The sequence below is a fragment of the Phocoena phocoena genome, chromosome 16 (genome assembly GCF_963924675.1).
Source record: "Phocoena phocoena chromosome 16, mPhoPho1.1, whole genome shotgun sequence".
NCBI classification, from domain to species: domain Eukaryota; kingdom Metazoa; phylum Chordata; class Mammalia; order Artiodactyla; family Phocoenidae; genus Phocoena; species Phocoena phocoena.
This window is the reverse complement of record NC_089234.1, coordinates 34,932,205-34,953,457: the sequence shown is the minus strand read 5'-3', so window position 1 is coordinate 34,953,457 and position 21,253 is coordinate 34,932,205. Positions and strand designations below refer to the sequence as shown.

At 37.0% G+C, this 21,253-nt stretch overlaps 1 protein-coding gene across 2 annotated transcripts in view; it reads left to right on the top strand.

Annotated features, from left to right (window-relative positions):
• HECTD2 (HECT domain E3 ubiquitin protein ligase 2) overlaps positions 1–21,253 on the top strand; it is a 77,474-nt gene that overhangs the window by 7,619 nt on the left and 48,602 nt on the right. For both annotated transcript variants that reach the window (XM_065894132.1, XM_065894131.1), the window contains exon 2: positions 4,777–4,906. In XM_065894132.1, coding sequence (XP_065750204.1) covers positions 4,777–4,906 — 130 coding nt within the window. The remainder of the gene's footprint in view (positions 1–4,776; positions 4,907–21,253) is intronic.

Sequence of the window (21,253 nt, the reverse complement as noted above, 5' to 3'; positions counted from 1 at the left end):
AGGTTATAGAGCACTGATTTTATAACCTAGTATCCTAATAAGGAACTGTGAAAAAACATACAAAAAAGAAGAACAAAATACCTTTACCCAGGAGCAGGGCCTAAAATAGTCTCCTTTGTAGACTCTAAATACAGTTAAGGCCTCTCATCTGGTATGGCCCTAACTGGTAGTTTAGGTCAATTTATTTTAAAAGTTGGTAAAGCAAAGTATATTCAGTGCTTTTTATTTTAACTTAAAACATATAAATGTACATTTGTTCACCGATCTTTTGACATAGTAACATTTGCTCAGTATCTCAGGAAGCCACTCAAGTCTTTTGTAAAGTAGTTTTTCTATGCACCATAGGTATTCCCTGGACTCATTGAGACTGAAGGATCCCTGCTTTATATTAAGAGCACTTAATGTATTGCTGAACTATTCATCTTTGGGTTTGAAAAATAAATTCCATTGAGGTGTGACCAAAGTGTGCAGATTGCCATTGTCCCTATATACATATCTGAAATGACCAAAGCAAGAAACTCAGTTTTTATTACTTCAGATATCTTTGATTCTTCGGCTATATTTTATACCGTATTTAAATTTGCTACCTGTCCAGCAAATCTTTTCTTCCAGAATGATGCAGGGAAATGATGAAATCATAATAATAATTCTGTCCTAATTCCTAAGATTGTATGTTGGATTGGATCTAGTTTAAGAAAGTATTCTTTCATCTATATCAGCTCTGTCCAATAGAAATAGAATGTGAACCACATACATAATTTAAAGTTTTCTAATAGCCACATTAAAAAGAATAAAAATAAAGATGTAAAATAAATTTTAATAATGTATTTTATTTAATACAGTATATCAAGAAATTTACCATTTCAGCATTTAATTAATATAGACGCTTAATGAGATATTTTATCTCTTCTTCATACTAAGCCTTTGAACACTGTGTATTTTACACTTACTAGCACATTTCAAGTGCTCAGTAGCAAATGGTTATATTAGTGCAGATTTAAATGTTGTCTTCTTGTTCTCCCAAGATTTCTTAGATTCATTCTTCGTTCTAATTACTGTTTATTCCTACTGCAGCAGTCCTCAACATGTGGTCCTCAACATCCTTTTAGATGTCCATGAGGTCAAAACTACCTTTGTAACGATACTGGGATGTTTTTTGCATTGCCTTGTTCTCTCTGATTCTCTCAAGTGTACGGTGTAGTTTTCTGTGTGACACATGATATTGCAACAAATTGAATGCAGAAACAGATATAAAAACAGATTTGCAAAATGTAAACCATGCCACTCTTCTCACTGATTTTTGTTTGGGAAAATAGTTAATTGTCCATAAGTGGGTTTATTTTATTTTAAAAGGAATTGTACATACATACAATAATTTTTAAGAATGCAGGGAGGTCCTGAAACTAGAAAGTTTGAGAACCACTATGCTAGTGTATGTAGAATTTCCTTTGTATTATTACCATTAATGCTTTTTATTTGGTATTACTAATGGCAGATATTCTACATAAGTGAATTTTCCAACTAGCCAAGTGTTGTTCGACATTTTAGAATACCCAGTCATTTATTGTATGGAACATTTTCTGAAATAACATTATGTACATCTCTTCTCAAATAGAAGATACTGAACATAATTTAACATATCCTGGTGACTGGATCCCCTATGACAACTTTGCACAGCCAAGTAAACCAAAGAGCTCTATGGAGAATCCATCTACCTGTGCATTTGTGTGTGTTGTCTCTATAGTAAATAAAACTTCTGCCAGTCTCACTTATCTAATAGCTAGAATGCAACATTAATTTTTACTTGATATGATTTAAAATGCTAGCATTTCCAGCTGGTTGCAAAGCTAGTAGTTTAAAATATGTTGTGAATAATGAATTTTGTAAACATTACAAAATAATGAATTTTGTAAACAGTTAAAAAAATTTTACTTCAGATACTCTAATATAGTGAGATATTATGACTTTAAAAAGTGTTTCATGATGGAACAGAGCCAGCAATTATTCTTTTATCAAAGATTGGTTTAGAGACTTCCCTAGCGTGCATTGGTTAGGACTCCACGGCTTCCACTGCAGGGGGCAGTTATAACAAGGAATGATATACTTTTTCAAATGTATAGTCTATTTTAATTTTATTTTTCTAATTAGCTAGGTCTGTGAACTTGAGCATATTGTTTTAATTTACCAAGATTATGCAAATTATGTAATTTACCAAGACTTTTATAGAAAAGTATTGCATATCACTATTTTATTAATCTCTTTCTCCAATTTTCTCTGTCCTCCTTGGGAATCTACATTATAAATCTGTTAGAGATTAGAACTGATAGTTGTTAAATGGCTTTATTGATTGAATCAGTTACTTGTGGGTTTTTTTTTTAATTATTTAAAGATTCCACAAGTGAACCAAGCAATGTTCTTTGGAATCTCCTTTTATTAAGAAGGAGTAGAGGAAGGGGGAGAAAAATAAAATAAAATATTGAGTCTTTCCCAGATTGCTAGAATGTCAAAGATTTTTCTAAAGTACAGTTAGTTTTTCTGCTTATGTTAATTTCCTCTGGTTAGGTGAGTTGCTCCTGAAGCTATTTTATTTCATTCAGCATATATCTATAAAAGTAGAGAAGATAACATCAACCACAAGAGTTGTGAAAGCAGGCTGATATATGTAACATACTTCCTATCGCATGATAAATCCTTAATAAGTGATAGCTACTGTAGTGAGAAACTCTGAGCTATAGTGGTTTAAGAATACAGACATTAAGGTTATTCAGACTAGAGTTTGAATTCCCACTTCCCAGCTCTGTGAACTTTGGCATGGTACTTCAGTTTCCTCGTTTGTAAAATGAAGTGTAAATATGCAACTCATAGGAATGTTGTATTAAAACACCTAATATAATAGTAGGCATATACCTAGTACTCAATACATGACTTGTTTTAGTGTGTTATTATCATAGGAGTAACCATTTGTGAAACACTCAGCGTGTCATATGTTCTGTACAAGACCCTAGATGACGTTGTCTGTGATTCTGGAACTTCAGATTCATATCCTACATCTGTTAGAAGATGACTTTATTTCAGTTGGGCAATATGTTTAACTTTTTTTAGGCTGGATCATGTAGCCTAATCCTAACACAGAAATATTGATTCAGACTTCACTGAGCCTAAATCTAGCCAAAAAGCAAGCAAAAACAAATAAAGCAAACAAACGAACAAACAAACAAACCCAAATTCTTTGAGCAGCCAAATATGTCACACACACAAAATCGCATATATACTTTCCTTATGGAAGCATTCCTCAAGTTCTCATTTAGTGCCCCTCACATCTCTGTTGCTTTGTTAGCTGAATGACTTTAGGTGAGTCTCAATTCCATTTTCCTCATCTATGAAATGAAGGAGTTAAATAACTAATTTCTAGAAATCTCAAGTCCAGAAACTTTTAAATTCTTTGTGTATAGCGTCTGAATTTTTTTGGGTTATTTTTCTATACTAATCTCTTAAAAAGAAAAAACAATAAATTTACTCTGAAGTGTAGGATCTATGCACAGGATTCCCTGGACGTCAAGCTCTGTGATGAATAAGGAATTTCTAGTCCAGCATGAAGGACCAGTATGACACCAATTATAATTGCAGTGGAATAATTTAAGTAAATCACAAGTATAAATAAGAGTGATTGATTTTTGTGGAAATGGTGACCACCAGAAAAAGCTTTGCACAGAAGTTATGATAGAATGGGTTAGGCTGCATTTACAAGGTAGTCCCAAGTTTCAGTGTTTGAAAATTGTAAAGGTGCATTTATTGCTGATGGTATAATCTAATGTTGGTCAGCAGTGGCTCTGCCTCACATAGTGATTCGGGGACCCAAGCCAACGAGTGCTCTAGCATCTCAGCTTGTAGCCTCTGGGATTATTACAGTGGAAGAAAAGAGAGGAACTGGAGATTCTCCCACCAGCCTTAAATGCATCAGTACTTTCTGGTCCCAAAATGGCAGACATCACTTCTGCTTCTGGCATGTTAGAATTAATCAGATGGCTCCATTTAGCTGTAAGAGAGTGGGCGATGTGGGAAAGTGAATATTTGGTGAGTGTAAATGTTTTTGCAACATGGTATCTGAGTTGATTCTAAAAAGCTAAGTGGAAATCAGTCTGGTAAATGAGGAAGGAGGAAATGAAAAACTCTCTACTCTGAAAGCAAAGAATGCCTAGCCATATTTTTCTTAAGTCTCCTTACACCCAAAGTCCAATCGCGTGTTTAGAGAAATAAATGAGCTCTAAAAGATTTATCTTTTGACCTGAGCTTTTGAAGTTGCATCAAGACTAGAAAACCTTTTTAATCAATCAACCTGCGAAGTATCATATGCATGTTAACTACTGAAAAAATATTTGTGGAGGTCACAAAAACAGTGTTACCTAAATACCAAGTTAAAATAGCAGATAACATGAATGAAACGTGTACTGTGGGCAAGGAACTGTGCTCATTGTTTTACATGCATTATCTCAGTTAAACCTCACAGTAACCCTGTGAGGTACTGTTATTATCCCCATTTCCAAACTTTATCAACCTGTAAGCAGTTAGATGGCATGACTGTTTTCCTTTTATACTTAAAACAATTTGGTCCTGGAAAAGGTAAGTCAATAATATATACAGGTTTTATCTATCTATCTATCGTGCATCTATCATCAGATTAAAATCTCTCTTTTAAATGTTTATGATTTTTGCAGTAAAATAATTTAAATAGAGTGACTAGGAATTATGCTGCAATGTTAACTTTTCTGTTTTTAGGGTTTGGACAGGGGATCCAAAGGCCAGATTTCTACTTCCAGCAGTTTTATTTCAACTGTTAACCAGAAGAAAGAAGCCGCTGAAAACAGAAGTTCACCTACACATCTTGTTTTCCCTAACATCAAGAATGGTAAAAAAAATTGAATTTTAAAAATTAATGTAGTTACAATTATTAAAAGTATATGTAGTATGTGTATCTTGGCGCAAGTATATTATTGAACTATTAAAAAGTAGATTTTAATTATTCAGTGTTGTTCTACTAGGTCTAGTTAGTTAATACAATAAAAAATAAGCTATAAATATTTACAAAAAGGAGCAAAATCATTATTTTTAGGTAATTGTTACCTAGAGTAAGAGAATCACATACAAAGCTCATGAATAAGAAAGTTTGGTTAGGGAGCCTGACACAATATAAACATACAAAAATTCAGTAGATTTCCATTATTTGAGCAGTAATCAATCAGAAGAGTTGATGGGAAATATATGAAATATTTAGAAATAAACCAAGGAGAAAGTGAGCAAAACCTATACGAAGAAAAACTATGAAACTTTATCAAGAGACTAAAAGATGGTTTGAATGGAAAAACTTAAATATCATAGAGATCTCAGATACACCCGATTTATTCTCTAACATTTAATGAATTTTTCAACAGTTTTTTTGGGGGAAACTTAAGAAAATGATGCTCTATTTGATTTATAAGAATAAATGAGAGAATGCAAGGAAAAGTAATGAGGGAACCCATTCCTTCGTATTACTATATATTATAAAACTGTACCAATGGTAGGACTACCACCAAGGTAACCAAATACATGGAGATGGATCAGTAAAACATAACGTATATAAATGATATTAAATTATTCAAAAGATGAAATTAGGCCAACTAGCCAACTTTTTGAAAATGGTAACTTTAGATTTTTAAAAACTACAAAAGTACTAGAAGAAAACACAGGAAATTGTTTTTATAATAAAATTCTTGGAATGATAGCAATGTGAACAGCCATAAAACAAAAAAATTGAAAAGTTTGAAGACATAAGAAAATTTAAAAGTTCTATAGGAATTTTAGAATGTCATAAATAAAGTTAAAGTAAGATGTCATAGTCAGTGAAAACAAATCCTTGAATCATAGAGATCATTAATAAATCAGTAAAATGAAGATTTCATTAGGAAAAAAAGACAAAGTGTATGAACAGACCCATCAAAAAAGGAAATATGAATAATAAATACACGTGAAAGGATGCTCAGTCTCACTAGTATTAAAGGAAGTACAGATTAAAACAAATAGTTAACATTTCCCTACTCAGTGGCAGAGAATGAAGACGTGTATCTGTGGGGTTGTCTAGGGAGTGTGAAAATGGGCACTTTTATGAGTAGAGGGCTTGGAAATTGACACAACTTTTCTGGAGAGCAAATTATTTGACATACATTCAATTTTTTAAATGTTCATGTACTCGCTGATCCAGTGTTACATTTCTAGGAATTTATTCTAAGGAAATAACGTATGTTGAAAGACCTATGGAAAGAATGTACATTGTTTATAATAGTGGTATTTGAAGCAATCTAAATGAATTGGTTGACTAAATTATGGTAATCCATATTGTAAATACCATGCTTTTATTAAGAGATGACAGGTATATAAATTTTCTAGGAGAAATACTTATAATACATTGTAAGATGAAAAATGCAAGTTACACAGTAATAGGTAGAATATGACTCCAATTTTTTTAAGTGTGGGGAAACCTTTTATACTTCTTTGAGCAGAATAAAGAAGTATGGAAGGATGCCCACGAGCCTGTTAATGGTTTCCTCAGGAAAGTAGGATTGGGTGGATATTATTAATATGCTCGATTTCTTTATACAACTCTATATTGTTTTATCACAGGGAACATATACTACTTGCATAATTTTAAGTGCCCCTTACCCTGTAATGAAACAAAACAAATCTGCAAAGGTTTAGATGTCCCTCACACCTGGACAAAAAACAACAAACCTCAGAATGTTTAAGGACCTTGTTCCTGGTAAATTGCTGTGTCCATAAGCTGCACATGGCATAAATTATTCTTGCACATATTTTCTGTTGACACTCCAAAGGATTGCTAGACCTATTCTACACTCTTGCAAGTTAGTATTTATATTGTCTCATTTATCAACCTTTGCCTTTGATAATTTCTTTCTTCTTTTATTTTTTTAGATTTAATTTAATTTATTTTTTTATACAGCAGGTTCTTACTAGTTATCTGTTTTATACATATTAGTGTATATATGTCAACCCCAATCTCCCAATTCATCCCACCACCACCACCACCACCACCCCTGCCCCACTTTCCCCCCTTGGTGTCCATACATTTGTTCTCTACATCTGTGTCTCTATTTCTGCCTTGCAAACCAGTTCATCTGTACCATTTTTCTAGATTCCACATATATGCGTTAATGTACGATATTTGTTTTTCTCTTTCGGACTTACTTCACCCTGTATGACAGTCTCTTGGTCCATCCACGTCTCTACAAATGACCCAATTTTGTTTCTTTTAATGGCTGAGTAATATTCCATTGTATATATGTACCACATCTTCTTTATCCATTCGTCTATCAGTGGGCATTTAGGTTGCTTCCATGACCTGGCTATTGTAAATAGTGCTGCAGTGAACATTGGAGTGCATGTGTCTTTTTGAATTATGGTTTTCTCAGGGTATATGCCCAGTAGTGGGATTGCTGGGTCATATGGTGATTCTATTTTTAGTTTTTGAGGAACCTCCATACTGTTCTCCATAATGGCTCTATCAATTTACATTCCCACCAGCAGTGCAAGAGGGTTCTCTTTTCTCCACACCCTCTCCAGCATTTGTTGCTCCTAGATTTTCTGATGATGCCCATTCTAACCTGTGTGAGGTGATACCTCATTGTAGTTTTGATTTGCATTTCTCTAATAATTAGTGATGTTGAGCATCTTTTCATGTGCCTCTTGGCCATCTGTAGTCTTCTTTGGAGAAACGTCTATTTAGGTCTTCTGCCCATTTTTTGACTGGGTTGTTGGTTTTTTTAATACTGAGCTGCATGAGCTGTTTGTATATTTTGGAGATTAATATTTTGTCCATTGATTCGTTTGCAAATATTTTCTCCCATTCTGAGGGTTGACTTTTTGTCTTGTTTATAGTTTCCTTTGCTGTGCAAAAGCTTTTAAATTTCTTTAGATCCCATTTGTTTATTTTTGTTTTTATTTCCATTACTCTAGGAGGTGGGTCAAAAATGACCTTGCTGTGATTTATGTCATGGAGTGTTCTGCCTATGTTTTCCTCTAAGAGTTTTATAGTGTCTGGCCTTACATTTAGGTCTCTAATCTGTTTTGAGTTTATTCTTGTGTACGGTGTTAGGGAGTGTCCTAATTTCATTCTTTTACATGTAGCTGTCCAGTTTTCCAGCACCACTTATTGAAGAGACTGTCTTTTCTCCATTGTATAGCCTTGCCTCCTTTGTCATAGATTAGTTGGCCATAGGTGTGTAGGTTTATCTCTGGGCTTTCTATCCTGTTCCATTGATCAACATTTCTGTTTTTGTGCCAGTACCATATTGTCTTGATTACTGTAGCTTCGTAGTATAGTCTGAAGTCAGGGAGTCTGATTCCTCCAGGCCCATTTTTTTCCCTCAAGATTGCTTTGGCTATTCGGGGTCTTTCTTCTTTTATTTACATACACACACACAAGCATATTTCATTACCTCAGTCTTATTCTAAGGAGTCACCAGTGCCCGTATGTCACAGTCCTGCAACCCACAACAAAACAAACTTATAATTGTGATACCATTATACCATAAGTAAATAAAGTGAGCCTATTTGATGGGGGAGAGGAGTTCAGAGGGATGATTTCTATTTTAGACATGAACTAGATACTAACTGTAACCTTTATTTGTATAATATTTACAATTTAGGGAAACCTTTCATGTAATTTTCTTTGAGCAATCACATAAAATAGAATAGGTATTAGAATCATTGCCATATAGTTTTCTGTTGCTGCTGAACGAATTATCACAAACGTAATATCTTAAAAACAACACCATTTATTAGCTCACAGCTCTTTAAGTTAGAGGTCTTGGTGGGTGTGGCTGGGTTTTCTACTTGGGAGTCTCTCAAGGTGGAAGCTGGGCTGGACTCTGGGGAAGAATCCTCCTCCAAGGTCCTCAGGTTGCTGGCAGAACTCACTGTATGCAGTTGAGACTGAGGTCCCGTCTCCTCGCTGACTGTCAGTCAGGGCTGCTCTCAGCTTCCAGGGACCCTCACAGGTTGCCACGGGCTGCCCCCAGGCCCTTTGGCGGTATCCCAGCCTACTGTTTCAGGGCTGGCAGCAGGATCCCTTGTGTCGAATCCCCTTAGTGCTTCCAGTGCCTCTGCCTTTGCCTTCTGCAACCAGTGGGAGAAAGCTCTCTACTTGTAAAGGCCTCACGTTACAAGGTTTTGCCTACCTGGATAATCTCCCTATTTTAAGGTCAAGCAGTTAGTAGCCTTAATTAGATCTGCACAACCCCTTTTGTCATGTTATGCAAGGTGATCAGGATGGAACACCAGGAGGCTGAGAATCGTCCAGCCATCTTAAAATTCTGCTTCTCACACCCATAAGAGAATTGGCTCAGACAGGGTAAGTGACTTGGCCACAGTCATGCTGCTAAGTGACAGAACCACAATTCAATCCCACATTTTCTGACAACAGAACTCTTGTTCTGAGAGACAGAGGAAACTCCTGATTGACTTGTTTCTCTTGGCTGATTAATCATATCACATTAATCACACAACTCTAATTACATCATCTCCATACTCCCTAGCTTCCAAAATTAAATAAAAATTTTTTACCTTGACACGCAAGGATATTCGTAATATGACAGCTTTTCAACTTCATCTCCCGTCTTTCTCCTACATACTTACATTTCAACTATTCTCTGGGATGCCTCACACCTTTTTACCACAGTTTTTGCAATTTTTTCCCACTGCCTGGAACACTCTGTCCCCTCTTCTCTACCTGTCAGATCCTGTCTGTTCTTCAAAGCTACCTTTTTACTAAACCTTTACTGATTCTCCCTAACCAGATGTAATTCTTCCCTTCTTACAATTTAGGGTTTTTTTTCTCATCTCTTTTAGTCTCTCAACCTTGTGTAGTATCACTTGTGTACTTTAATCTCCTAGACTGTATGTTTCATGAGGGAATAAATACCTTTGTAACCCCTGCAGAGCCTAGGACAGTCCCCTTATTCATCAGGGGATCTTAGCAAGTATTTATCGCATAGGATGAAACAAGAGAGAACTCGGGACTGGAAGGAGCTGTGCGAGTGGGCGCACCAGAGCAGTAACACCAGCAGCCACACCAGCGACTTCATATAGTGCCCACTGCGTGTCGGGCACAATTCCAAGCACTGTACAGATATAGACTCCAGGAGTCCCTACAGCAGCCTGAGATAGGAATTATTTTCCTAGTCCAAGGGTAAGGAAACTTAAGCCACAGAGAGTTGTAAGTGCTTGCCCTGCATGAATTTATGTAGCTAATGAATGGCAGAGACAGAAAAAGGAAAAGAGAGTCAAAGGTAGTTTAAAAGAAGGAGAGTTGGTAAAAAGAAAAGGAAATGAGCCCTGAAGGAGCTAAGAGACCCAGGTTGTGCTATGACTTGGAAATTCAAGGGAAAAGAAAATTTAAAGAAGAGGATTTAGTCAATAACGCCATTGGTAAGAGAGGACAAGATGAGTAAGCACTGCGGCAGAGCCAAGGATTTGTTGGTTAATGTGTTTATGGTGACTTTGAGAACAGTTTCAGTAGGATGGGATGAGGAGAATTCAAATTGTAAAAAGTTAAGGGTAGATCTAATTAAGGCTACTAATTGGTTGACCTTAAAATAGGGAGATTATCCAGGTAGGCAAAACCTTGTAACATGAGGCCTTTACAAGCAGAGAGCTTTCTCCCACTGGTTGCAGAAGACAAAGGCAGAGGCACTGGAAGCACTAAGGGGATTTGACACAAGGGATCCTGCTGCCAGCCCTGAAACAGTAGGCTGGGATACCGCCAAAGGGCCTGGGGGCAGCCCGTGGCAACCTGTGAGGGTCCCTGGAAGCTGAGAGCAGCCCTGGCTGACAGTCAGCAAGGAGACGGGACCTCAGCCTCAACTGCAAACAGTGAGTTCCGCCAGCAACCTGAGGACCTCGGAGGAGGATTCTTCCCCAGAGTCCAGCCCAGCTTCCACCTTGAGAGACCCCCAAGTAGAAAACCCAGCCACACCCACCAAGACCTCTGACTTAAAGAGCTGTGAGCTGATAAATGGTGTTACCACTAATCTGGTAAGAATCTAGGGGCAGTGTAGACAGCCTTTAGAGTAGCTTGAACTGGAAGGAAGAAAGAAAGAACAGTGGAATTTTTTTTTTTTTAAAGCCAAGTCAAAAAAATATTTTTTTAACATCTTTATTGGAGTATAATTGCTTTACAATGGTGTGTTATAAAGCAGAAACTAGAACAGTGGAATCTTGCAGGGTAGTGTGGTCAAGCAAAAAGATCTGGCACAGGGAGAGGTTAAAGTTGCAGTAGGAACGTAAAATAATAAAATGAACAGAGAGAATAGGATCCAGGATGAAGACAAGCACAGGGGTTGAGGTGTTGGCTCCAGCAAGGAAAGAAGGGCACTTCTTGCTCAGACTATGGACTTGAGGGAAGAGAGGGAGTAGGAGAAGGAAATGGAAGTTTTTCTTGCCATGAATTTAGTCATCTACTTGGAGAATGTGTTAGTTTCCTAGGGCTTCTGCAATAAAGCACCACAGACTTGGTGGCTTAAAACAATAGAAATTTGTTCTCTCCTGGTTCTGGAGGCTATAAGTCTAAACTGCAGGTATTGGCCGGGTTGGTTCCTTTTGAAGCTTCTGAGGGAGAATCTGTTCCATGCCTCTGTCCTAGCTTCTGCTGGTTGCCAGCAATTCTTGGTGTCCCTTGGCTTGTAGATGCCTCACTGCAATCTCTGCCTCTATCTTTACATGGCCTTCTCTCCTGTATGTCTTTCTGTGCCCAAATTTCTCTCTTCTTGTAAGGACACCAGTCACTGGATTAGGGCCCATCCCAATCCAGTATGACCTCATCTTAATTTAGTTACAACTACAAAGACCTTATTTCCAAATAAAGTCACATTAACAGGTCCTGGGGGTTTAGGACTTTAACATATCTTTCTGGCTGACACAGTTCAGCCCACAGCAGAGGGTTAGAAACCTTATGAACACTGAATTGTCTGCTAAGGAGAATGATAGGGAATCAAAAGGAAAGGATGCATAGCCATAACCTTCTTCGTTTGGGCTGTTTGTTCAAATTCCTTAGCTTTTGATTCCCACTGACACTATACTCCATTCTTTCTACACTGCTACTATCTTAATCTCTGAGCCCAGCTCACCAGCATGTTGCCCACACCTGCCTGTCTCCTCCCTGGGTGCATGTATTGATTCAGAATGTGGTCCACCTACTTGGGCTCCCGCCACTTGTCTGCTTCCCTCTCATCTGTTCCATTATTGTGGAATCTGCAGTCAGCCCGACCCTAAACTTGGAGTATTTGTATATATGTCACTCTATAGGAATAGGCCTGTTAGCAGACTTCCTTTACCATGTTGGAACTCCTAGTGCTGACTTCTCCTAGCTGTTCTGTCTGGATGCTGGTTGAATTCGGCATGGAGTTCATATGTCAAGACTGCTGCAAAAGAAGTCTTTTATTGAGTGGGAAGTTAGACAAAGTCTTCCAAATGTAAGCGTGTTTATAATTCCATGATCTTTTGCGAAGCCTCTCTTGCCAATAAGTTTGTTTCCTCAAAGATGCCTCATTCTTGGCATTTATTACAATTTCCCTCCCTCTAGCGGGACCTGTGCTGGGTATTCTCTAACAGCTTGTCTCCCCGTCTGATCTTCAAATGGTATTAGAGAAGCTGCAAAAGCCCAGCGTGGGTTTACCTAACAGCTGAGGGATGCCTTTCCTCCCTGTAGATCACATGACTAGGTATGCCTCTCGAGTTGGCTGTCCTTTTAAAGATCAGACAAGTGTGGGAGTTTTACCTACTATAACAGCTGCTGGAGATGATACATCTTCAGAAAAACAATGTAAATGGTAAGTAATGGTGTGGGGTGGTAAGCACTACATCCTCTCTTACTCTTTTGTACCTTCCTTTCTACAGTGATTGTGCTCCTGTCAGATTATTTAAAACATCTTTAAACAGCACAGACCATCTTTAAAAGAAAGGAAATAATTCCTCTCCAAACCTTTTAAAATATCTTTGCGCTCTTGGTAATTCAGAAAGAGTTGACGTTAACTCTGACAGTGCTCCGGGGCACTGTTCCTCTCCCAGCTCAGTCTGTTTTATGAGTTTACTCTAGAAGAGCCCTGAGGTGACATAATGAACTGTGCAATTTTTACACGCTCTGGAGAATTGCATCCCATGCTCTTTGCTGCTCTGAAAGAGCCAAGAGAACAGAGTGGTCTTCAGCTCAGATGGTGCTGGATCTGTGTGTGGTGGGATGCTGTGATCTATTCGCAGGTGAAGTGCCACAGAGTTTTCACAGTTTCTCCAAAAGCAGCTTTAGAGGCAGACAGGGAAACAAACTGTGAGAAGAAACCCAGCACAGGACTTGCCATCTGGGGAGAGAAAAGTACTCACAATAACTGCTATAGGATTTCCATCTTAGAAAAAGTATCTCCAAGGCCTCAAATGACCCCATTTCCAGGATTCCTGGGAGAATGAATTGATTTTGGACTAAATCTCCAAGATTCTTTTGTAGGTCCGTCAGTAATCTTGGACTTAGCTTTTCTTAACCATGCCTATGGGAGCGATATATCTGTCAAGAACTTAGAGTACCTTGCTGCATTGATTTGTTGATTCGTCTGTCTCTTGACTAGTCTATAAACTCCTTAAGCTTCTTTTTGGAGAGGGAAAAGCCTAGTCTAATTTTTTTAATATTAAAGTTAATTTTTTGAATGGATAGCACACTTCTGTGTTTCAAAAATCAAAACTATAAAATTAGGTATGTTTCAGATGTCTCACTTTCACACTCTTCCCTGCTGTCTTCTGTATCCTTTCCTGTGTTTCATTATGTAAATGAAAACAAATATAAATATTCATTCTGATTTTCCACTTTATCTTAAAATAAAGTAACTACCTACACATTATCCAGCACATTGGGGTTTTTTCTTAATTTACCCTGGATATCTTTCTATGTCAGTACATAAAGAGCTTCCTTACTCTTTTTTTATAGTTATATTCCATTGTGTTGTGCTTACTAAGATCCTATTAAAATAACTTAGTTGTCTTTTTGTCTTTTGCTATTGAAAACAATGCCACAATGAATGGCTCTGTACATATGTCATTTTGTTCCTGTGCAGGTTTATCTGTAGGATTTCTTAGAAGTGGAATTGTTGAGTCCAACAGTAAGTGCCTTTGCAATTTCTGTGTATCTCCAGGATCCAGTGTCCATGGTACACAGAGTCTTTACTCAGTAAATAATTTACTGAATGAGGAAATATATGGGAGGTACTTTTTCTGGGTTTCTGGCCAGTTCACCCTGTAACCTATCTCAAGGCTACAATAAGTTCTCTAAGATACGTCCAGTATAGGGCATCTATTCTATTAGAGATAACCTTGTATAAAAAGGACTTTTGAATATTTTTATAACTAGACCCATAAAAGAACATTTTATGTATGCTTTCATTGTAGTTTTACAAACACACATACCATTGAACTTAGTAAAAAGTACATCTCCAAACACTAATGAATGTGTCACTTTATTTGGCTCTGATGGCTAAAGTCCTGTGAGTCAGAGTGGGGTTTTTTTTCCCCTTCTTTCTTCCTTTCTCTCTCCCACCTTCAATTTTATTTTTTGCCAAATGTTCAGAAAAGTCATCCTATAGACAAGGATGTAAACACCACCTGTTATGAGTAATCCACTCTGGTCTCTCCCTGTTTCCACGGCTTGCCACTACTGAAGTAGTCAGAAGCAGTACAGAGTACTGAACTGCTAGAGGGATCCTTCAGATTGTAGCTCGCTTATTGCCTGCCCAGCACTCGCAGGTTGTCAATTATGATACTAAATAAGAACTGCGTCTTTGAGTTTACTACTACTAGTAGCTGTCATTGGGACCTTAGACGTTAAACCTAGCCCTCGAGACCCTTCGTTTACTCATATATAGACTGAGAAAATGGAGAATTATGAGTTGTAAAATATCTTCTACACCTGAGTTTTTTGATTTAAAGGGTTAATTTTCCAACATACGGATTTTGTTTGATCCTTGTTGAGTTTTATTTGACATTTCATAGTTTACTAGCACCTACTTCCATGTAAATTTAGGATTCAGTTTTGCTACTTGTTTTTATACGTGATAGAAAGTTCAGCTTTATTCTGTAATCTAGTCATACAGCATTCTGCCACATTTTTCATCCGTAGAGAGCCACTAAAGCTGGCCCAGGTTCAAAGGGAAAAGAATTAGACTCAATCTTTTGATGGGAGGAATATCAAAGAATTTATGGACATATTTTAAAAGTGCCACATCATGTGAATTGTAAGATGCAGATCCAGAAAGAGAAGCCAGGTCTTCTGAGGCTTATTTCAGAACTTTTTCCTTTACCCTGTTATAGGGCAAGAGGTTGTAACTAAAATCAGGTGTTTAAATGACATATTCATGTTAAGTTTCCAGGCTCCTTCACTTTTTCTATTATAGGTCATTATATTATATTGTATAATAGAGAATTTTTACCTTTTTTGGTCGGTTTATAAGTCCTGTCCATTTTGTTCTTAAAGGTTTTAGAGATGGAAGTTAGAAATTATTGAACCAGTGGTTTTCAAACATATTTTTGTTACTTTTATTTTCGGAGCAAAATACTTTTTGAAAAACAATTTTTCTCAGACCATCTGTATATTAAGCAGAGAAAAGCTGAGCTTCCCTGAGTAGACATGTCAACACAGCACCATTCCCCTGAGGTGGCCCTTGAAGTTCTTCTTAGGAGCCTTGGGAACAACAGACTTAGGCCATCTGTTTCATTTTATAATGTCACAGCTGAGGCCCAAGGAGTTTCATTGACTTGTCCACGGTTCTGAAAGTTAGTAACCTAGCCAGCAACAGGACCTAGGGCGTTACTTCCAAGGCTGGTGCTTTCTCCATTACTTATTACTTATTTAATTACAAATTATTTGGGATGACATTTAGGGTATAGCATTTTGCAACAGTGTGCCACCAGCAGCAAACCTTTATATCAGTGTTTCCTCTCCAGCAGTAGGGGGTTAAAGAACAGAGACCCAGTTTCCTCCTATTGGACACCTAACCTACATAGAGACTCTTGTGACCTTTGATGCTGCTCTTGCTACCTGTGCTGGCCGACCAGGAACTGTCTTCAGTCTCCTAATCATATGACCAGTTTACAGTGTCAGTCTTCATCCTGGTGGTGCAGCTGTGGAAAGCTACATATTACTTGTCTCCAACCAGAGTCAACCTGCACTAGCTTCTTGAAAACAGTGAGCTGGTAAAATTTGGCTAATAATCTCACACCCATATATATCCTTATATTATGATCTTCACATTTTTAAAAATACACTACCAGCCCCCACCGTAACCCTTATTCTTCTTGCATGGCATTAAGTGTTTTACTTAATGTTTCTAAGCAACCAAGTAAAATTGGCAACACTATATTAAAAGAAAGGGAGAATGATTACCGTTTATCAATTTACCTCAGAGTAGTCCCAAGTATTGGCTGAATGAAACCTAAATGACAGGTTCACTGGTAAATATATTTTGACTTTTCTCAGTGTATTACGATATTCTGTATTGCAAAGAAAGCTGCATATGATAGAACAAAGATTTGCCTGTTCTATTTATAATATCGATTTGAGATTTAATTAATCCTTCATCACCACAGTTATTGATTTTCTCTTTTGAATTAGATTTTAATAACCATCTGCAAGAACAGGCTGAAAGCCTGTCTCTGGAAACAATGCCTTGATATTCGGGGACGTGAGAGCAGCTGTGAGCTGTTATTCTTCCTTTCTTAATAGCTGAATGTCACATCCTGTAGATTGGCTTTCATTCACTAATGTGAGCAAAGGATTCTGCCTTTCTTTCTGACTCAAGTCCCATTAACATCGTACGTTAGCATTCTGCATTACTCTTCAGTCCAAGTTACCTTCCAAACTAAAAATAAATTCCATCTAGGCCTCTAATTCTAACCTCACCCTATAATCCTCTCGGCTTTGGCATTGCGATTTCTCTTATGTAAGAATCTCCCCACTCTCAGTCTTTGCCAAAATCCAGTTCTCTTACTAAATAAAATTTCACTCTTCCACCTCAGTATGGTATTAATAAAAATGCGTGGGTATAAAAATGTGCATATATGCTCTATGAGTGAATAAGTTAATTTATATATGAATGAGTTTGTTTGTTTCTAATAGTGAGTGTTTATAGCCAGGTTGAGAAAGGTGTGCAGGAAGAGATAGGAAAGGGTAAGCCTGGTGAAGAGGAAGAGAAACTGTAGAGGAGCCTCAAAATATAATAATAAAAGACTGGTGTTGGAGAGAGGTTCTTTTCTGCAACATTCTTTCCCTTTAATAATGATTGCCAAACATAACCCATAACAAATAATTTACAGAGATACTAAATTTTACTCACTAATAAATTGAACTTCTGTCCAATTTGTGCTTAAAGTACAAATTGCTAGAAATTAGTTATTTCCACATTTAATAAAGGGTTTAAAACTCAGTTATAGAACTAAATTAAAGAAATTTAATCATCTGTTTTATGTTGTCGACATCATTGTTCTCTCCTTAAACCACTGAACAACATTTCTCAGTGTGATCCTCAGACTTGCATGTTAGAAATGCAGATTCTTGGGCCCCACCCCAGACCTACTGAATCACAAACTCTGAGAGGGCCTAGTAGTCTTTGTTTTAGTTCAACAAGGTCTTCAGGTGATTCTGATAAACAGTAAAGTTTGAAAACCATTGCTGTTGAGTATAAGAAATTGGCATCTCTGTACTATCTTCTGATGTGAAAAGTTATTTTAAAAGATACTCTTGGGACTTCCCTGGTGGCACAGTGGTTAAGAATCCGCCTGCCAATGCAGGGGACACGGATTTGATCCCTGGTCCAGGAAGAATCCACATGCCACGGAGGAACTAAGCCCATGCACCACAACTACTGAGCCTGCACTGTAGAGCCCACGAGCCACAACTACTGAGCCTGCATGCCACAATTACTGAAACCCGTGCACCTAGAGCCCGTGCTCCACAACAAGAGAAGCCACCATAATGAGAGGCCTGTGCACCGCAACAAAAGAGTAGCCCCGGCTCGCCACAACTAGAGAAAGCCTGCACACAGCAACAAAGACCCAATGCAGCCAGAAATTAAATTAAATTTAAAAAAAAGATATCTTAACACTAATAAAATTTGAAGTCAGTGATAGATCCAAAGTTAGCTGCTTAATTGGGAGAGTGAATAAGGAAGGAAGGAGGACCTTATAGCTGTGTTACTGCTGTGATGATTGATGATTCTGTTTGCTTAGTAGAAAATATATTCTGATTACATTAGAATGGAATTACATTTCATTATTGTAGAATTTAGAATCTATATAATATTCGTCTATTCTATTGGTTTGGAAGTATTAATACTTGACAAAATACAGTAACCAAAGTAAAATGCTTAGTGGATAGACTCAGCAGCAGAATGGAAGAGACAGGAATTAAAGAGCTGGAATATAAAACAATGGAAATTACCCAGTCTGAACAATAAAGAGAAAATAGACTGGAAAGAAAAAGAGAATCATCTCAGAGACCTGTGGGACTATAACAAAAGACATTACATTCTTTTTTTTTAACATCTTTATTGGAGTATAATTGCTTTACAATGGTGTGTTAGTTTCTGGTTTATAACAAAGTGAATCAGCTATACATATACATATATCCCCATATCTCCTCCCTCTTGTATCTCCCTCCCACCCTCCATATCCCACCCCTCTAGGTGGTCACAAAGCACCGAGCTGATCTCCCTGTGCTATGCAGCTGCTTCCCACTAGCTATCTATTTTACATTTGGTAGTATATATAAAAGACATTACATTCTTGTCATTGGAGTCTTAGAAGGAGAGGAAGAAGAGGGTAGGCTGAAAAAGTACTCAAAAAGTAATTGAAAGCTTCCCATACTTGGCAAGAGACATAAACCTATAGGTTCAAGAAGCTGAGCAAATCCCATACAGGGTGAGCCTAAAGAAATCCTCATCAACTCATATCATAATTAGACCTCTGAAAACTAAAAACAGCAGCAACAAAATGTTTAAAAGCAGCCAGAGAAACAGGATGCCTTTACTGCTAGGGGAAAACCTTTCAAATAACAGCAGATTTCTTATCAGTAACCATGGAGGCCAGAATGAAGTTGCTGGGAGAACTCCCGGCACAGAATCCTACACCTGGTGAAAATGTTTTTCAGGAATGGAGAGGATATCAAGACATTCTCAGATGGAAGAAAACAAACAGAATTTGTTGCCAGTAGATGGTCTAAAAGAGTGCATTAAGAGGTTCCCTAAACAGAAAAGAAACAATAAAAGAAGGAACCTTGAACATCAAGAAAAAGAAATAACATGATAAGCAAAAACTAGGTAGTACAACAGACTTTCCTTTTCCTTTTGCGTTTTGTAAATTATGGTTGACACTGGAAACAAACATTATAACACTGGTATGGTTCTAAATGTATGTAAGTAAATACTTAATATAATTATAAACAGAGAGGTGTAAAGAGATGTAAAAGCAGATACAATTTCTACACTTTACTCCAGCTGGTAAAACAATGACACCGTAGACTAAAATAAGTTATGTGTATGTAATGTAACATCTAGAGCAACCTTTCGGTAATGCTACAGATAAATCAAAATGGAATTCTAAAAAATGTTCAAGTAACTCACAGGGAGGCAGGAAAAATAAGAACGACCAAATAGAAAACAAAAATATTAAATGGTAGAACTTAAGCCCTAACATATCAATAATTATATTAAATGTAAATGGTCTAAATACATCAATTAAAAGACAGAGATTGGCAGAGTAGGTTAAAAACATGCCCCAACTATATGCTGTCTACAAGAAACTCAATTCAAATGTAGCAATATAGGCAGGTTGAAAGTGAAAGGATGGAAAAAGGTATACAGTAATGGCTATATTAATATCAGATAAAGTAGACTTAGAACAAAGAAAATTACTGGAGGCAGAGAGGGATATTATGTAGTGATAAAAAGGATGATCGTCAAGAAGATATAGCAATCATAAATGTGTACATACCAAACAATAGAGTTATAAAATATGTAGAGCAAAAACTGGTAGAAGTGAAAGGAGAAACAGAAAAATCCACAGTTGGGTGTTGAAATCTCTAACTGTAACTGTGGGTTTGATAGACCTAGACAGAAAAATCAGCAAAGATATAGAATGTAGAAGAACTCAACAACATCATCAACCAACAAGATCTAATAGACATTTGTGTTCCACCCAACAACAGTAGAATACACATGCCTTTCAAGTGCCCACAGAATGTGTACCAACACTGACCACATCCTGGACCATAAAACAAATCTCAGTAATTTTTAAAAATTGAAATAATGCAGAATATGTTCCCTGACCACAGTTGCATCAAATTAGAAATCAACAACAGAAAATAAAAGGAAAATCTCCAAACACCTGGAAACCAAACAACATACTTTTAAATAACCCATGGGTTAAAGAGGAAGTCTCTAGGAAAATTTTAAAAAATGAATGGAACTGAATGAAGATTAAAATACAGCATATCAAAATACTTCTAAAGCAGTTTGGAAAGGGGAAATGTATAGCAATCAATGCATGCATTAGGTAAAAGGGAAAGTTTCAAAACCAACATCTAAGCTCCCACTTTAAGAACCTAGAAAAAGAAGATCAAAAGAAACCCAAAGCAAATAGAAGGGAGGAAATATAAAGATAAGAACAAAAAATCAGTAACAAAGAGAAAAGAGAAAAATCAGTGAAGCAAAGAGCTGGGCTTTTTTTAAACAAATGAATAAAATTGACAAACTTCTGTCATAAAATTGACAAAAAGAAGACGTAGCTCATCAATATCACAAATGAAATGGGATATCACAACAGACCCTACAGGCAGTAAAAAGGGTGGGCGGGGGATGCCACAAACAACTCTGCATAAATTTGACAACCTACGTGAAATTGACCAATTCCTCAAAAAAATACAAACTACCACAGCTCATCCAGTATGAAGTATATAGTTTGAATAGCCCTATAAATATTAAAGAAATTGAATTCATAATTTTAAAACTCTTAAAAAAGAAATCAGGTCCAGACAGTTTTACTGGAGAATTCTACCAAATGTTCAGAAAAGAATTAACACCAGTTTTATCCAGTCTCTTCCCAAAGTAGGTAAGGAGAGAACATTTCCCATTTCATTTTATGAAACTAATGTTACTCCAACACCAAAACCAAGCAA